The following is a 17,108-nucleotide window of genomic DNA, read 5'->3' as shown; positions in this document are numbered from 1 at the left end:
TTTGGGTCATGATCTCGCAATTTGTGAGTTCAAGCGCAGCGTCAGGCTCTGTGCTGACAATTCAGAGCCTGGAGCCTGCTTCGGATTCTGTGTCTCCCTCTCTCTCTGCCTCTCCCCCACTTGTGCTCTGTCTCTCTCTGTCTCTCAAAAATGAATAAATGTAAAAAAAATTAGAAAGTCTAGCCTATTCTATATGTGTACATGACCTTTTTATTCTAAGCATTGGCAAACCATTGTAATTTATATGGTTCTTAAATAGTTTAATAAACACTTTGACTTGAATATTTGACTTGGCAAAACAGACTAATTTTGTGTGTGGGTTGAGGGGAGGAACAGTTGTTAATGGTTATAAGAAGAAAAGAAACATGTTCAACTCCATTCTTTCCTCTTTTGGGAAGAGGGGGATGGGTAGTGTAAATGCCCTAACCCACACAGTGGTGATGCCTGGAACAATTTGTGGTTGGATGGGGGACTCTTCATCCTGACTGGACACTGTTTATGTTCTCATCTTTGGTCCAAAGTGTTTGTAAAAGTGCAACAAAATAAAGGCATGTACTCAAATAGGAGTTTTCTAGGCCTAACATTTGTTAGTTACCTTTGCATTTGAGACCTCCACTGATTTGTTCTTTAGGATTATGTAAACTGAAACTTTAATTATGATTTAAAAAAAATGAAGTCAAGTGACGAGAAACCAGAAAAATCTCATATTCAGTGCTTTCACATAATTTCTAAAATTAAGTATTTTCTGGTGGCAGCACTATGTTGGGCACCTTGCATGCCTCTTCACAAAAACCTGCTAAATAGATACTATCAACATCCCCATTATAGATGAGGAAACTGAGGCCTAGGAAAGCTAAACATCTTAGGCAGGATACCTGGTTCTGTTAGACTCTAAGACTGTCTTACAAAAACAAAACAACAACAAGAAAACCAGAGATGGCATTTCAAGAATGCTCCAGTTCTTTTGGTCATTTGAGTGGACTCACCCACAAGACTTCTAACCCGGCTTCATCCTTTTGAGAGGCTAATTCTACCCTACACTTCCCTACCCCGTAGCGTTCCTTTTAAAACTAATAAGATCATTTACTTTAATAGAAAACTCCCTTTTTTTCTTTTAATTCACAGTAAACAGTGAACTACATTTAGCATTTCTGAGTTATGTATATTTCCATTAAATAAGGTTTCCTCTTTCTCTAAGTTTATTTTTTCCATTTATTTGTGGCAACACATCAGTGAAATTTCTTCCCTTTAATCATCTGAAGCCCAGAAGTGAAGGTACCCCGTCTGGTGTTCACCTAATCCAGAGGTCCTCAACTCTAGCTCCCAATTAGAATTACCGGGGGAGTTTAGGGGCGCCTGGGTGGCTCAGTTGGTTAAGTGTCCGACTTCAGCTCAGGTCATGATCTCACAGTTCCTGGGTTCAAACCCTGCATTGGGCTCTGTGCTGACAGCTCAGAGCCTGGAGTCTGCTTCAGATTCTGTGTCTCCCTCTTTCTCTGCTCCTCCGCCACTCACACTCTGTGTCTCCCTCTGTCTCTCAAAAATAAATAAAACACTTAAAAATTTTAGAATTACTGGAGGAGCTTAAAAAATTAATAACCAACAATGACAATAAAATATTTCCTAGTCACCACCTAGACCACCAATTAAACTGGTAAGTGTTGAGTCCAGCCTTCACTGTATGTTTTTCCTCCAACATTTCACTTCAAACATTTTCAACGGAAAAGCTGCAAAAATAGTTCAATGAACAGCCATCCATGTACTCTTCAACAGATACACAAATAAACATTTTGTCAAATTACTCTTTTCCCTCTATTGTACTTACATATATGTAAGTATAATATTTACCTATATGCATATAATGTACCTATACTTATTTATCCCCCTTTTTAAGAACCATTCAATTACTTGGAGATCTAATGAAACTGCAGTTTGATTCAGTGTGTCTAGGCTGGGACCTGGGTCAGCATTTCTAACAAGCTGTCAGGTTCCCAGGACTATGTGTTGAATAGTGTAGCCTTATAGTTGTTTTTGTTTTTTTCAATCCAGGATCCAATTAGGCACCATTTATTGCAATTAGTTGTCATGTCTTTTTAATATCTACATGATTTTTTTTCTTTCATTTGACATTTTAAAGAGTTCAGGCTGGTTGCTTTGCAGAATATCTATCTATTTATTTATTTATTTATTTATTTATTTTTGTTTAAAAATTTTTAAATGTTTATTTATTTTTGAAAGACAGAGAGAGAGAGAGTGCGAGCAAAGGAGGGGCAGAGAGAGAGGGAGATAGAGGATCCAAAGCAGACTCTGTGCTGAGAGCAGAGAGTCCCATGTGGGGCTTGAACTCACGAACCAACCATGAGATCATGACCTGAGCTGAAGTTGGACGTTTAACCGACTGAGACACCCAGACACCCCCAGAATACATTTTAAATGGGAATTTGTTTGTTTGTTTTATCCTACTTAGATTTAGATTAAACATTTTTGGCAAGAATACTGCAAAGAAGATGAATCAATGTATTTTAAAAACTATACAGATGTTTCTACTGCCCTAATCAAATCATTCCATGAGGTTTTTCCTAAAGAATTATGAAAAGTAAAGAAAAAAATTGAAAAGCCTCTACTCGGGGAGTTATACAAAAAAATAATCATCTTTTTTACTCTTTCAAGAAAAGGGAAGGATAGTACCCAATTCCCAAAGAATATGAATAAAAACCAACTTATTTGTCTAAAAATAACTGAATTATCCAAGCAAAAGATTCTTATAATCTACCTGTTTTGCCTTTGTATTTGTGTTCTAGTTATGGAAGGAATTTATAGCAGGGAATATTGCATTATGATGACAGCATGCATGACATCTGAGTGAAAGGAATTGAATTTGTTTTGAAAATAGATTAAGCACAGAAAGTAGTTGTTCATTTTTGAAATGTCTGGCCATGACACAGTGGTCTATCATATATACTAAACGAGATTCTGTTGGTTGAAAAGCACTGATGTCCTGTTAAATATTTAAAAACTTATTCTCCTCCCTGTCCCCACTCTGCCAAAAATAAAAACAAAAGCAAAACAAAAGGCAGAATTTGCTTATTTCCATAGAGCAAATATTCTTACCATCGATGATTTCAAGTTACCAATGTAACATCTATCAGCTTACAAAATAACAATCAGTTCTCATTTGCTGATCTGAGTCTACTCCAGTACACCACTGATTTTAAAAAGACAAACCCACCTTCATCAGATTTGAGGGAAAACTGGAAATTATTGGCTCCTGTATCTGAAGAGATTAAGGACAGAGCTGAACTTAGACCCAGATGTATCTAGGGCTTCCTTTGCCAACACTTGGCTCTGGGCTTGTTGCCATTCTCCGCATACTAGAGTTGCCCCCAGAAGCCCAAAGATGGAGAACCCTGAGTCAGACTGGATTAAAATCTCATTTTGCCACATACTTCCCACCATAACCTTGGGCAGCTTAATATCTCTGTGGCCTAGTTTCTTCATCTGTATAGTAGAGATAGTAATAATACCTATATCATGGGGTTGGTTTAGATATTTAATGAATTAATACCTAATAGTTCAGAAGAATCTCTGGCAATGAGTAAACACTCATTATTGTCATCATTACCATTGTCATTCCAAAGTAAACTCTGAAGGAAGAAATCTTTTTCAAGTTAAAGCCTTAACATTGAGCCTCATCTAATGATGTGGGAAACATATTCCTCCCTGGAATTGTTCAGGCCAAGGGAATAGCTAATCCTTGGGTCTAGGATGTCATTGTCACTCAAATTAAAGGAATTGAAGATGGGGAAAAGGTGATTCCCTGAAGGAAAACTAATGTCTTTTGCCTAAAATGAGGGAAGGAGTGACTACAAAAACAGTGATGTTACTACATGATATAAAAAAAGTATGTCTTTTTCCAAAGAGTTAGATGAAATCGATCTGATCACACCAAATTTGATTTTAGTAGTATGAAACCATGCTATAGGTAGAAAAATCAAGGTGATGAAAATGATCTATTTGTGTAAATTCATGGAAAGTACATTACAGTACTTCTTTAAAATGCAAATCCCATGGGAAAGTTACTGTAAAACAACAAAGATATACTAATATGTATCAAAACTGTTAGTACACCATTGTTTTAACCACTATAAAGAGGGAAAATTTAACTGTCTAAACGGAATTTTTTTGTTTTTGCATTACTTGATTACCAACTAATTCACCTGAATTATTTTATTCCATAATTTAACTGGGTAGTTTCTTGTCACCAAAATTGCTGTTTTTCCTATACTGTAACTTTCTCCTTCTGATGTATATTTTAATACACTCAATGGCAAGGTTATCATGAACATTGGTCTTTATTTTTGATGAACTATTCCTTAAAACATTTTTGATTAAACTCATCATAAATTTAAATAGTTGCAAAAGTTCCAACATTTTATCAATACTGACATTTAAAAATGAAAATCGATATACTCTCGTAAATACATCAGATGACATTTGAATTGCCATATGATTTGATACTCATCATATACTTTAAAAATATAAGAACAATAATCTCAATCAAAATTCAAACGAGTCCTAAAATTTATGTAGAACTGCAAAGAGACCAAGAACAGTGAAGACTGCTTGAAGAACAACAAAATGATAGCACTTGTTCAACCATATTTCAAGGCCTATAAAGTGATACAGATTAGAATAGTGTTGTATTAGCCAAGGGCTAACCAAACTGACAAATGGGATAGAATAAGAAGCTGGAGATCCCTGCAGAGATGGATACTTGATTTGTAACAGGTGGCATGGCTGATCAATGGGTAAAGGATGATCTTTTCAGTTAATGACTTAAGGGTGGACTACTCTGACACCGTACATAAAAATTAACTCTAGGTAAATTATAGACCAAAATGTAAAAGGCCAATCTTTAAAGGTTTCAGAAGGTAATAAACACACAGAAAGTATTAGCTATTAAAGAAATGATGAATAAATTTGGATGCATTAAAATTAAAATCTGTATTCACCAAAAACGCCATAAAAGAATGAAAAGATAAGCCATAGAATGGGAGAAAATATGTGCAGCATATGTTGTTACATGACTTCAATAAAAGACTTTAACTCAATTGTTTGAAGAAAAATCAAGACAGAGAACCTGATGGAACAGGTTTCTCTGTAGGCATTATTGACATTCTGGCCTAGATGGTTCTTTGGTGTGGTGGGGGTGAGGTGAGGTTGGGGGCGTGGGGGTAGGGACTATGCTATGCATTATGGGATTAGCAGCATTTTTGGCTCATACCCATGAGATGCCAACAAAAAGTACACTCAGCCATTGCCAAATGTTCCCTAGGGGAAGGAATAAAATCATCCCCAGCCGAGAACCACTGTGGTAGAAGAATTAGCAGAAAGCATAAACAAGATTTTGAAAAAAATAGGAAATCCGAATGTCAACCAACAAATGAAAATGTGATCAATTTATTAGTAATCAAGGAAATGAAAAAGGAAATCACTTTGAGATATCAAGTTACACTCATTGTATTGGCAAAAAATTTTAAATCTACCAACTGTTGGTAAAACAAAGAGCACTGGGAATTCTTGGGCACTGTAGTTAGTATAAACTGAAACAAGCACTTTGGAAACAGTCTAGAATGATCTCGAGGAAAAGTTATACATAACTTAGTCCAAGTAACTCCACTTTCAGAGCATATATCCTAAAAATATTAATTCCCATGTGCATCCAGATATATGTAAAAGAATGTTCACGGCAGTATTTTTTTGTAATGCCTGAAGGCTAGAAATAACATAAATATTCAATAATAGTGGGATATATAAAGAGATTGTGGTACATTCATTCAATGGATACCATACAGTAATGAAAATTAATAAAAGAAATATTCAAGCAAGGATACATCTCACAGTTATAATGTTGAGTGGTGGGAAGACAGAAAAAAGAGTGCATACTCTTGAATTCCATTGATAAAATGGAACATTTATAAAATTAAACTTTATTTTTAGAAATACATACTTAGTAGTGAAACTATAAGAAAAATCACAAAGTGATTATTATAAATCACAATGAACATACCTAGTGTGGGTAATGGAGAAGGAAAGTGATATGAACTGGAGAGGACACAGAGGGGGCTGTTATTTCTTGACTTAAGCATTGGCTTTGTGATGTTTATTACATTACACATTTTATGATTTGTGCACTGTTCTGGATATGTGTTATATTTGACAGTTTTCAAAAGGTGATAAATACTTCAAAAATTTCTTCAAAAATTAAAAAAAATCTTTCCTTCTCCTAAAAACTATTATTTTCATTTTCTTCCTTCACATTTTTATCCAAATCTAATATTTTTATGCTTGAGTTTTATTGAGCACCTATGAAATTTAAGTATAATAAAAATGTATATATAAATTGAAATCTAAATTTTTGTTTTATTTTCTATGACAGCAAGTCTCTACACTATGGATCCTCATAATCATTAACACATTTTTAAAATAAATTTCTTTAGGGTTGTTATTATTACAATTATTATTAATACATAATTTGTAAACAGCATAATTACATTGCACACTTTGATAAATTATTATTGCACATAAAAATAGACTTTTATTGGAAAATTATCTATTAATGAGATAATGATCAAAATTATTCTCATCTGTTTATGAAATAAAAAGGCATATAGCTAAAAGCCAATATCCAGCACTAGCATGTTATTCTAATTCTACCAAGAGAGTTAGGAGATAGTTAATATTTTATAAGCTGAAATAAAGTGAGGACTGATTTTAATAAGAACAATTCATAATATTATTTGATAAAATGGGTCTTAACTACCTCATGGAACAACACTCAGAAGAAAGTCATTTCAAAATATTTTTTACCCATTGGTTTTATCTAAGGTATCATGAGTAATTTGGCAACCCTGTAAATAATTACACCTGAATTAAAAAAAATTGTGATTCTAAGGTAACTTTCAAAAATGCATCGTAAAGGGTTCCATGGATCTACTCCCTAGTAAGGCAACAATAGTTGATGAAAATTATATTAAACAAAAAGTAAAGTGTCTGGAAATTGTCCTAAGGACATATAGCGAGTTTATGTATTCAAGAAATCTGTTAAACATCAGTAAGAACAGCAAGTCTGGTATTCAAATCACCACCCACTCCTCTTTCCATTCCTCAGTTCACTGTGGCAAAAGTTCTACACCAGGTGGTTCTACCAAGAACACAGGGGGTACTCTGCCTCCAGCTCCCTGCTGAGGACTATGGTATCTTCCTAGGAGGAGCAGGCTGCTACCATTTCTCATACTCCCTCACTCACAGCTTCATGTTGAAAGAGCTCTATTTTTCAGGCTGAGAGTTCTGGGTCTTCTCCTATCCAGCCCCACTCATGGGGCAGTTCTATTACAGAGGTAGCAGGCTTAGAATAAGAAGCCCCAAATTACCCAATTGCAAGAAGGGACAAACCAAAAATATCAGAGGCTATCCCCCTACCTAGTTCCTGCTTATAAAGCAGGGGTGTCATTCCAAGAGAAGTGAGTGCCTGTCCCTGTTCCCAATAGTGGCACTAAGGTTTTGCTTAGGCAGGAGAGGTAGGCTGTAAGAGCAGAGAGCTCTGAGGCTCTCCAAAAGAGATCTGAATTTATCTGGAACAGAACAGAGCATGGGAAAGTTTATAATTATGACACTCTGGAAAACAATGGCGAGTTTGGGGGTAAGAAATGATGAAGAGACTGGTAGCTCTATGAGAGCAACAAGCTAAACTGTAAACCAGATTTGACCAAAGACAACCAAGGAAAGAGTTAAGAAGAGCTCTCCTGGGATTGGAACAAACTTGAAAGACTGGACTCAAAGACTACCTCTGCAAAGGGATCAGAACTTAAGTGAATCGAATGGTGAAGCAGATTATGCCTGAGTGCACTAGTGAAAATAATAGAGCAATCAACCAGCAAGGAATGGAGTCTGACAGCTGTCAGAGATACCAACAGAGGTAGATAGCTTAACAGAGAAACCAAGGAAAGAGACAAAGAGAGTCCTGATAAAACCATTGTCATTCACGGATCACTGTGGATATGTCAAGGCTGCATCCTCTGAGGAGTGACATCAGGGGCTATATAGAGTGGGAGAAAATAGGTTTTGCTAAAATAGTTTGACCAAATCACTAAAATATTAAAAATCAAACAACAACAAACCCTTGGGCTAGGGTTGAGAAATCAAGATCCAGACTTGCTACAATATATTGTCCAAACTGTCCAGTTTTAAGAAAACTATAAAAAATGTATAAGACATGGAAAGATGCAGGAAAGTATAACTCGCACATAGGAAAAAAATGTAGGCAACAAAATGCCTTGAGAGGGCTAAGATGTTAGAGTTAGTAGATATAATTTAAGCAGTTATAATATTTTCAAAATTCTACGGAAAATAGATATTGTGCTTAAAGATATTAAGGTAGGTATAATGATAATGTCTCAATAGAGAATATCAATAAATAGATGCAAACTATGAATAGAAATGAAATTGAAATTCTAGAGTTGCATAGTATAACAATTGAAATGAAAAAAAATATTAGAAGGGCTCAACATATTTTAGCTGACAGAACAATCAGGAAACTTAAAGAGATTATACAGTCTGAAAAAGAGAGAGAAAACAGAAATAATGGTTGAAAACTCCTCAAATTTAATGAGAAATATTAATCTACATATTCAAGAAGCTCAACAAATTCTAAATAGAATAAGCCCAAGGATATCTGCATCCAGACACACTGCAGTTAAAATGTTAAATGTCAAAAACAAAAACAAAATTTTTGAAAACAACAAAGTAAACATAATTTGTCACATATAAAATAACCTCAGTAAGATTCAGACACACTGTAGTCCATAAGGCAGTAGAAGGACACAAAGTACTAAAAGAAGAAAAAATATATATGCATATGTATATAATTGTATTTTTGAGCCCATAACATTTAGAAATGTAATATATTTGTCAATAAGAGCATAACGGAGGCAGGTGGGAGAAAATCTATTTAATAGTATGGAAATGATACCAGGTGGTAACTCAAATACATAGAAATAAATGAAGAGAATCAGAAATTATAAATAAGGGGCACCTGGGTGGCTGAATTGGTTAAATGTTCAACTCTTAAGCTCATGATTCATGAGTTTGAGCCCTGCATCAGGCTGCGTGCTGACAGCATGGAGCCTGTTTGGGATTCTGTATTTCTCCCCCTCTCTCTGACCCTCCCCTGCTTGCACACACTCTCCCTCAAAAAAATAAACATTAAAAAAATTATATAAAAAAGAAATGAGAAATAAAAAAGTTAATATGACAAATCCTATAGATATATATTTTCTCTTCCTTTTCCTTGAAGCTCCTTTAAAAGATACCAATTTAGGGGTCCCTGGGTAGCTCAGTCAGTTGAGCATCTGATTCTTGATTTTGGCTCAGGTCATGATCTCACCAGTTTCATGAGTTCAAGCCCGACATCAGGCTCTGTGCTGTTAGCCTGGGATTCTCCCTCTCCCTCTGTCCCTCTCCTGATTGAACTCTCTGTCTTCCTCAAAAATAAATAATAAATAAAAAACCTTTTAAAAGATACAAATTTAAGCAAAGTAAATAATTATAACAATGTATTTTTGGGTTTGTAACACATATAGATGTAATATAACAACAATAGCACAAATTGGGAAGGGGGAAAAAGGAATAGAGCTATATAGGAATAACCTTATTAGTTTTAGCTGAAATTAAATAATATAAATCTGTGATTTATACACAGGTGATTATGGTAAGTTAGGAAGTATATGGTAAGCTCTAGAGCAACTCCCAAGAAGATACCTTTAAAAATAGGGAAAACTCATAAAAATAATCAAAATATTTCACTAAAAAATATTCACTCACTGCAAAAGAAAGCAGTGGAGGAAGAGAGGAATAAAAAAGCAAACAGGAAGTAAAATGACAGATAAATATCCAATATATCATTAATAGCATTGAATATGATTGGGTAAAAATACAGAAAAACAGCAGACACTGTCAGATTAAAAATAAATATTCAACTATATGTTATCTACAGGAGACACATTTTAGGTTCAAAAACTCAAGTTGAAAGTGAGAGGATGAAAAAGATGTACTATGCAAACAATTATAAACAACAAGGAAATAGAAGACTTGAACAACTATAAAACAACACAACTGAATATATCTTTAGAACATTCTTTGCAACAATAGCAGAATACATATATTTCTCAAATGCAAATGGAACAATCTCCAGGATAAAGTATATATTAGGCCATAAAACAAAGCTCAATAAATTTGAAATTGTAGAAATCATACAATGTCTGTTCTCCAAACAATGAAATTAGAAATTAATAGGAGAAAAAAAATAATGGTAAATTCACAAATATGTAGAAATTAACACACCTGCAAACAACCAAGAAATTACATGGAAAATTATAAGAGAATTACAAGGAAAATTAGCCAATGCTTTGAAATGAATGAAAATGAAGAAACAGCATACTAAAATTCACGAGATGCACCTAAAGCAGTACTTAGAAGAAATGTTACAGTTGTAATGCCTACATTTAACAATATGATCTCAGGGGTGCCTGGGTGGCTCAGTTGGTTGAGTGTCCAACATTGTTTGGTTCAGGTCATGATCTCATGGTTAGTGAGTCTGAGTCCTGCGCGAGGCCCTGCACTGATAATGCAGAGCCTGAGCCTGCTTCACATTCTATTCTCTCTCTGCCACTCCCCTACTTGTGTGTGCACTCTCTCTTTCTCAAAAATAAATATAAAAATTTTAGTAAAAAAAGGAAAATATGATCTCAAATTAATAACTTGATTTTACATTTTAAGACTCTGGAAAAAGGAGCAAAGTAAACCTAAAGCAAACAGAAGGAAGAAAATAATACAGAGTAAAGCAGAAATAATGAAATAGAGAGTAAAAACTGACAGAGAACATCAATGAAAGCAGTGATAAGATCAAGGAAATTGAAACTCTAGCTAGACTAACCAAGAAAAAAAAAAGTAAGACTGAAATGACTAAAGACTGAAATGAAAGAGGGGACATACTACCAATCTTACAGAAATAATAAAGATTAGAAGGGAATACTATGAACAAATATTATTTTACAACTAATGAAATGGACAACTTTCTAGGAAGATACAAACTACCAAAACTGACTCCAGAAAATAAAAATTTGAAATCTGAAAAGACCTATAATAAGGAGATGGAATAAGCACTTAAAAATCTTCCTACAAATAAAAACTCAGGTTCATATGGCTTTACTATTGAATTATACCAAAAAATTGAAGAAAAATTAATAACCAACTCTTCACACTCTTCCAAAAATATAGAAGATGGGGGAGTATTTTCCAACTCATTTTATGAGGCTGGTATTTACTCTGATTTTAAAACCAGACTAAGACATCACAGGTAAATTACAGACCAATGTTCCTGGTGAATAGAGACACAAAAATATTTAATAAAATTATAGAAAATGAAATCCACCAACATTTAAAAAAGGATTATATTCCATGACCAAATGAGATTCATCCCAGAAGTTCAAGGTTGGTTTAACTTTTAAAAATCAATTACTGTAATACACCACATTGATAGAATAAAGAGGAAAAAACATGATCATAATGAAGAAAGTGCATTTAACAAAACCCAAAACTCTTTTGTGACTAAAAAATAAAGAAATGAAACACTAGCCAAACTAGGAATAGACGGGTACTTACTCAACTTGCTAAAGGATATATGAAAAATCTCCAACTAACATCATACTTAATGGTGAAAGACTGAAAGCATTTCCCCTAAGATCAAGAACAATCACGTTCATTCTTGGCACTTACATTTAAGCCAAGGATGTTCATCCTTGTCACTTGTATTCAAGCCAGAGGAATTGGGCAATGGTAACAAATAAAAGGCAATTAGCTTGGGAAAAAAAGAAATGAAATCATCTCTATACATATGGCATTATCTTTTATTTTAAAAATTCTAGAAATCATTAAAAAACTATTAGAACTAATAAATTCACCAAGGTTACAGGGTAAAAGACTAATATATGATAATTGGTTAGATTTCTATTTATTAGCAAGGAACACATAATTAAAGGAAAATTAAAGGAAAAAAGCAATTACACATAATAGCATCAAAAAGAATAAAATATTTAGGAATTAATTTAGCACAAGAAGTACAAATATTACACTCAAAACTATAAAATATTGTTGCAAGAAATTAAAGAAACTTTAAAAAAATAGAAAGAATAGCTCATGTTCATACATTGGCTATGTTGTTATCATAGTAATTCTTCTCAAATTGATCTATAGTTTCAATGTCACCCTTGTCAAAATCCCGAATGACTTTGAAGAATTGACAAGCTGATTCTAAAATGTATATGGAAATTCAAAGGACCAAGATAGCAAAAAAAAATCTTGAAAATGAAGAACAAAGCTATAGAGCTCAGTGTTAATAATTTCAAAATCTAGACATTATTTCAAAGCTATAGTAACCAAAACCACCTGATACTGGCATAAAAATACGTATATAGATATAGATCAATGGGATAGAACTGAGAGACCAGAAATAAACCTTTATATCAATCAACCTAGGGTCAACTGGTTTTTGACAAGGATACATAGATCATTCAATGGGGAGAAAGAGTATTTTCAACAAAGGGTGTTAGGGCAACTGGACAGCCACATAAAGTTATTTTGTACTTCTTCCTCACACCTTACACAAACAAATTAACTCAAAATAGATAAAAAAAACCTAAAGAGCTAATGTTATAAAACTCTTATAAGGAACCTTAGGTTATGCAAAGCCTTCTGAGAGACACCAGAAGGGCAAGAAACCAAATGAGAAACGGATTAGATTTTATCAAAATTAGAAACTTTTGTGTTTCAAAGAATACCATGAAGAAAATGATAAGACAACCCACAGCATGGGAGAAATATCTGCAAATCCTATATCTGACAAGGGGCTTGTATCCAGAGTATATAAAGAACTCTTGTAACCCAATAATATAAACATAATCCTATGAAAAATATGGGCAAGGAATCTGAAGACATTTCTCAGAGATTTACAAATGGCCAATAAACTCATGAAAGATGTTCATCATGTATCATCAACCATTAGATAAACGTAAATTGAAACCACAATGAGCTACCACTTCATACCCATCAAGATGGTTTAATCAAAAACATATAGTGTTAACAAGGATGTGAAGAATTTGGAATCTTCATACATTGCAGGAAGGCATGTAAAATGGTACAATTGTTTTGGAAAACATTCTGGCAGCTCCTCAAAATATTAAACAGAGTCAGCATGTTTCCCAGTGATTCCACTTCTAGGTGTATATCCAAGAGATGTGAAAACATATGTCCACATGAAAACTTGTACACAAATGTTCATACCTACATTATAACAGCCAAAGCAGTGGAAATAACCCACGTATCCACCTTCAGATGAATGGGTAAATTGTGGTATATGTCTACAGTGGAATATTATTTGTATAAAAAAGGAATACAGTATTATTACAGGTGACAGAATGACTAAACCTTGAAAACACTATGGTAAGTGGAAGACGTCATGTACAAAAGACCACATATTGTATGATTCCACTCACATGAAATATGTAGAATAGGCAAATTCATAGAAACAAGGTATGTCAGTGCTTGTGTAGAGGTATGGGTGTTTGAAAGACATGAAGAGTAACTGCTAATGGGAATAGGTTTCTTCTTTGGAGTGATGTCCTAAAATTAGGGCAATGGTTGCACAACTCTGTAAATATACTAAAAACTATTGAACTGTATATTTATATTGGTGACTTGTATGGTATATGAATTAGATCTCAATGAAACTTCTAAAAATGTGGCTCTAAAATTTACTGTTTAGAATGTTCAGTGAAGCTTTTCTTTGCAGCTAATGACAAGTCTTGGGAATATATATTGAGAATAGCTAAAAAGCTTTATTTAAAGCCATGTTTTTCCTTCAGAGTTTTTACCAGTGCTTTCCTTCCATTGATGTCAAGAGACTTTCCCTTCAAGAGTTATGTATTATATAACATTAGTCCAGAAATGGGAGAGGCAGAATTTTTCAACAAAAATTCTTAACTGCTGCCATACTCTACCATGCATTTGAATTTATAATGTTCCAAAATGGACACTAGTAGCACTTTTTCTAATACTTTGTGTATTCATTTTCTGTTACTGCTGTAACAAATTACCATCAACCAAGTGGCTTTAACAACCCATTTGATATCTTGTAGATCTATACTCTAGAAATTCCACGAAGACTTTCTGATTAAAATTAAGCTGTCTCCAGGGAAGCATTTTTCTTCTAAAGACTCTGGGAGAGAACCTCTTTCCTTGCCTTTTCCAGTTTCTATAGGCCTCCTGTATTCCATGGTTCATGTCCTCCTTCTTCCATCTTCGATGAAAGTCAAGTCCTTCTGACACTGCATCACTTGACATAGTTTCCATTGTCACATCTCTTTTCCTGGTTCTCTTTCTCTGCATCTCTCTTCCATTTGTAAAGATCCTTTTGATTACTTTGAGCCCACCTGGATAATTCAGGGCAAAAAATCTGCCAATTTTAAGGTCACCTGATTATGTCTTAATTCTACCTGCAGCCTCAATACCTCTTTCTCATATAACTTAATACATACACAAGGTCTAGGGATTAGGACATGGACATCTTGGGGGGGTATTATTTTGCCTACCACATCATGATTTTCTCCTAGTAGAAATGTATATAAATTAAGGTAATGGAGAAAGCCCTATGGGTTTATGGTAGTTTGGTTTATCACTAACGGAGGATTTCTCTTTTGAGCATGTAAATTCTGGCATGAGTGAAGGGTAGGTCTTTATCTTGTACAGTGGAGGAAAGGATATTGTGAACTTAAGCCTGTTCTTAGGCAAACCAACTTTAGGGGAAAGATAAATATGGAAATTGAGGATCTGGAATTGTATTCCTTGCTTTCAAATAATTGGGATATGGCATACCCACCTAAAGACTTTCTATAATCTAGAACCCTAGTTAGATGATCATTCATTTGGGGCAGTGGTTTCCATATTTGGCTGATTTCATAATTACCCGAGACTTTTAAAAAATAAAATTAGATTTCCAGGCTTTGATCTAGACCTGCTAAATCAGAAGTTCAGAAAGCAGAGACTTAAAAGATGTTTTGAATAATTTCTTTAGTTGATTCTGGTAATTAGCCAAATTTGATAACTACTCATTTAGAAAACAAAGGGGGTTGAATTGATGATGAAAGAAGATTCATATGTTCACTAGCTTTTTCTAGTAATTGATTGTTAGTTTTGAAGGTTATAGAACATTTAGATATGACCTAGAACTTTGGACAGTCTGACCAATGTGTAGCCAATAGAGGAATGTGAAAGTTTCACTCTTTCTCACTTCCAAGTAATCATGCAGCCACCGAAAACTAGAACAATTGGATTATTTCTGTTTTGCTGTATATACTCTGCCATTATAAGCTATGCCATATTTGAATCTGCTTTCATTAATTTGTTGTAATTAGTTAAGTTATTCTTATTCACATAGATAGTGTAAGAATACAGTGATACTTATGATTACTATGCATTTATACCAAAAGTGTGATATACCAAGTCATGGTTATAATTTCTATCTAAAATCTATGAATTGACATATTTTCTGCACTTTACAGGCAAAATGTTGATTTTTTTTAGTTTGATAACCTTTCCAGAAATAAGACGAGATACCTCTTAACAAAATGCATAATAAATCAGGAGGTAACTGTTGATCATTAGACATGTATATAATATAGATCTTAAAAGGACAGAAATTTTGTATTTTCTCTGTAGATATCACACCACAGAAAGAAACTCAGGAAGGAATTCCACCCCTGACCCAGAGTCAGGAACCCCTGAAACCTCAGGAGAATGTATCACGACCCATTCATCATCCTTTAGTTTTAAAAACTAACTTTGAGGAAGAAGAGGAGGAAGGAGATGAACAAAATGGTTAGTAAGGCTTTTCTCAGATTTACAATGAACATTCAAAACCCTATCATGTTTTTTAATTTATTTTTTAACTGTTAGAGGTTTATAATGTAATAAATAGGGCAGAATTTGGTAAGAAAATAGCTTCAATTTTATTAAGTATATTAAATTCATTATGTTCTAATTTGTTCTATGTCTATATATGATCATTTGGATTGGAGAGTTTTTGTTGTATGATGGCTGGGAGATAGACCTCATTTAAATAGGGACAGTTGCTTACATTGATTTTTCTAATATGTGAAGTATGGCAATTTGAGACATTTACTAGTATGCAAATTACTGATTTTAAAAATTTCAAAAAGTCCCACCTGTGAGAGCAATATTTGGGATTCTTAATTCTGATTTGTATATTTTCATACCATTTGGCTTTGGGACAATTTAATTAAAAAACATGTACATATATCCTATAGATGCATCTAGTTTATGGACAAAGACTCCTGAAGAAATTGAAGAAAAAAGAGCAATAAAGGAGATGTGTTATAAATCTGGTAAGAAATCAAACATTTGTGGATTTTCTAATGTTTGATGTGACAAATATACTAACCACTAGCTTTCTCATGGGAGATTAGGTGAATACTACAGATTTCATACTCCAGATATTTCATCATCAAAAAGCATAGCCTCTACAGCAGACAAAGAGTTAGAAAAGCCTTTGGAAAATGGCAGTGAATTGCAAGAAGGTAAGGCATGAAAAGGCAGCATTTCAAGGTGATGTATAAGAGATACTTGGTGTGATAGGCTGTGAATTATTTAGTAAGATGTACACTGGAGCTAATGATAAATAATACATCAGAATTGAGAGAGAGAAAGAAATGCTTTTATCAGATGACCTAAATTTAATATGAAAAGCTGCTATTAATTATGCTTTCCCAGAGGAGGTGCAGAATGAAAAGACTACATAAACACATGGGGGCATTACACCCTCGATGCAGTAATTCTATAAATAACTTGCTTTTACCATCTTTTTTTTCTTTGCAAATCACTCTCCCTGTGAAGTAGGCGCTATTTTCCTCTGTGAATAGAAAGGACAACCTAGCCCTAGAAGGACAAAAGGGAGATCACAGGATGACGTTAGTGGC

General features: G+C 34.0%; 1 protein-coding gene across 2 annotated transcripts in view; it reads left to right on the top strand.

Moving 5' to 3' along the window:
• CUNH12orf50 (chromosome unknown C12orf50 homolog) overlaps positions 1–17,108 on the top strand; it is a 44,026-nt gene that overhangs the window by 15,376 nt on the left and 11,542 nt on the right. For both annotated transcript variants that reach the window (XM_047065084.1, XM_047065085.1), the window contains 3 exons: positions 15,832–15,990; positions 16,440–16,517; positions 16,599–16,709. In XM_047065084.1, coding sequence (XP_046921040.1) covers positions 15,832–15,990; positions 16,440–16,517; positions 16,599–16,709 — 348 coding nt within the window. The remainder of the gene's footprint in view (positions 1–15,831; positions 15,991–16,439; positions 16,518–16,598; positions 16,710–17,108) is intronic.

This window comes from Lynx rufus, unplaced genomic scaffold (assembly GCF_022079265.1).
Source record: "Lynx rufus isolate CCGP_SWC_20201006 ecotype Redwood Valley unplaced genomic scaffold, mLynRuf1.p SCAF_7, whole genome shotgun sequence".
NCBI classification, from domain to species: Eukaryota; Metazoa; Chordata; class Mammalia; order Carnivora; family Felidae; genus Lynx; species Lynx rufus.
Note: the sequence above shows the minus strand (reverse complement) of the source record. Positions and strands in the feature narration are given on the sequence as shown.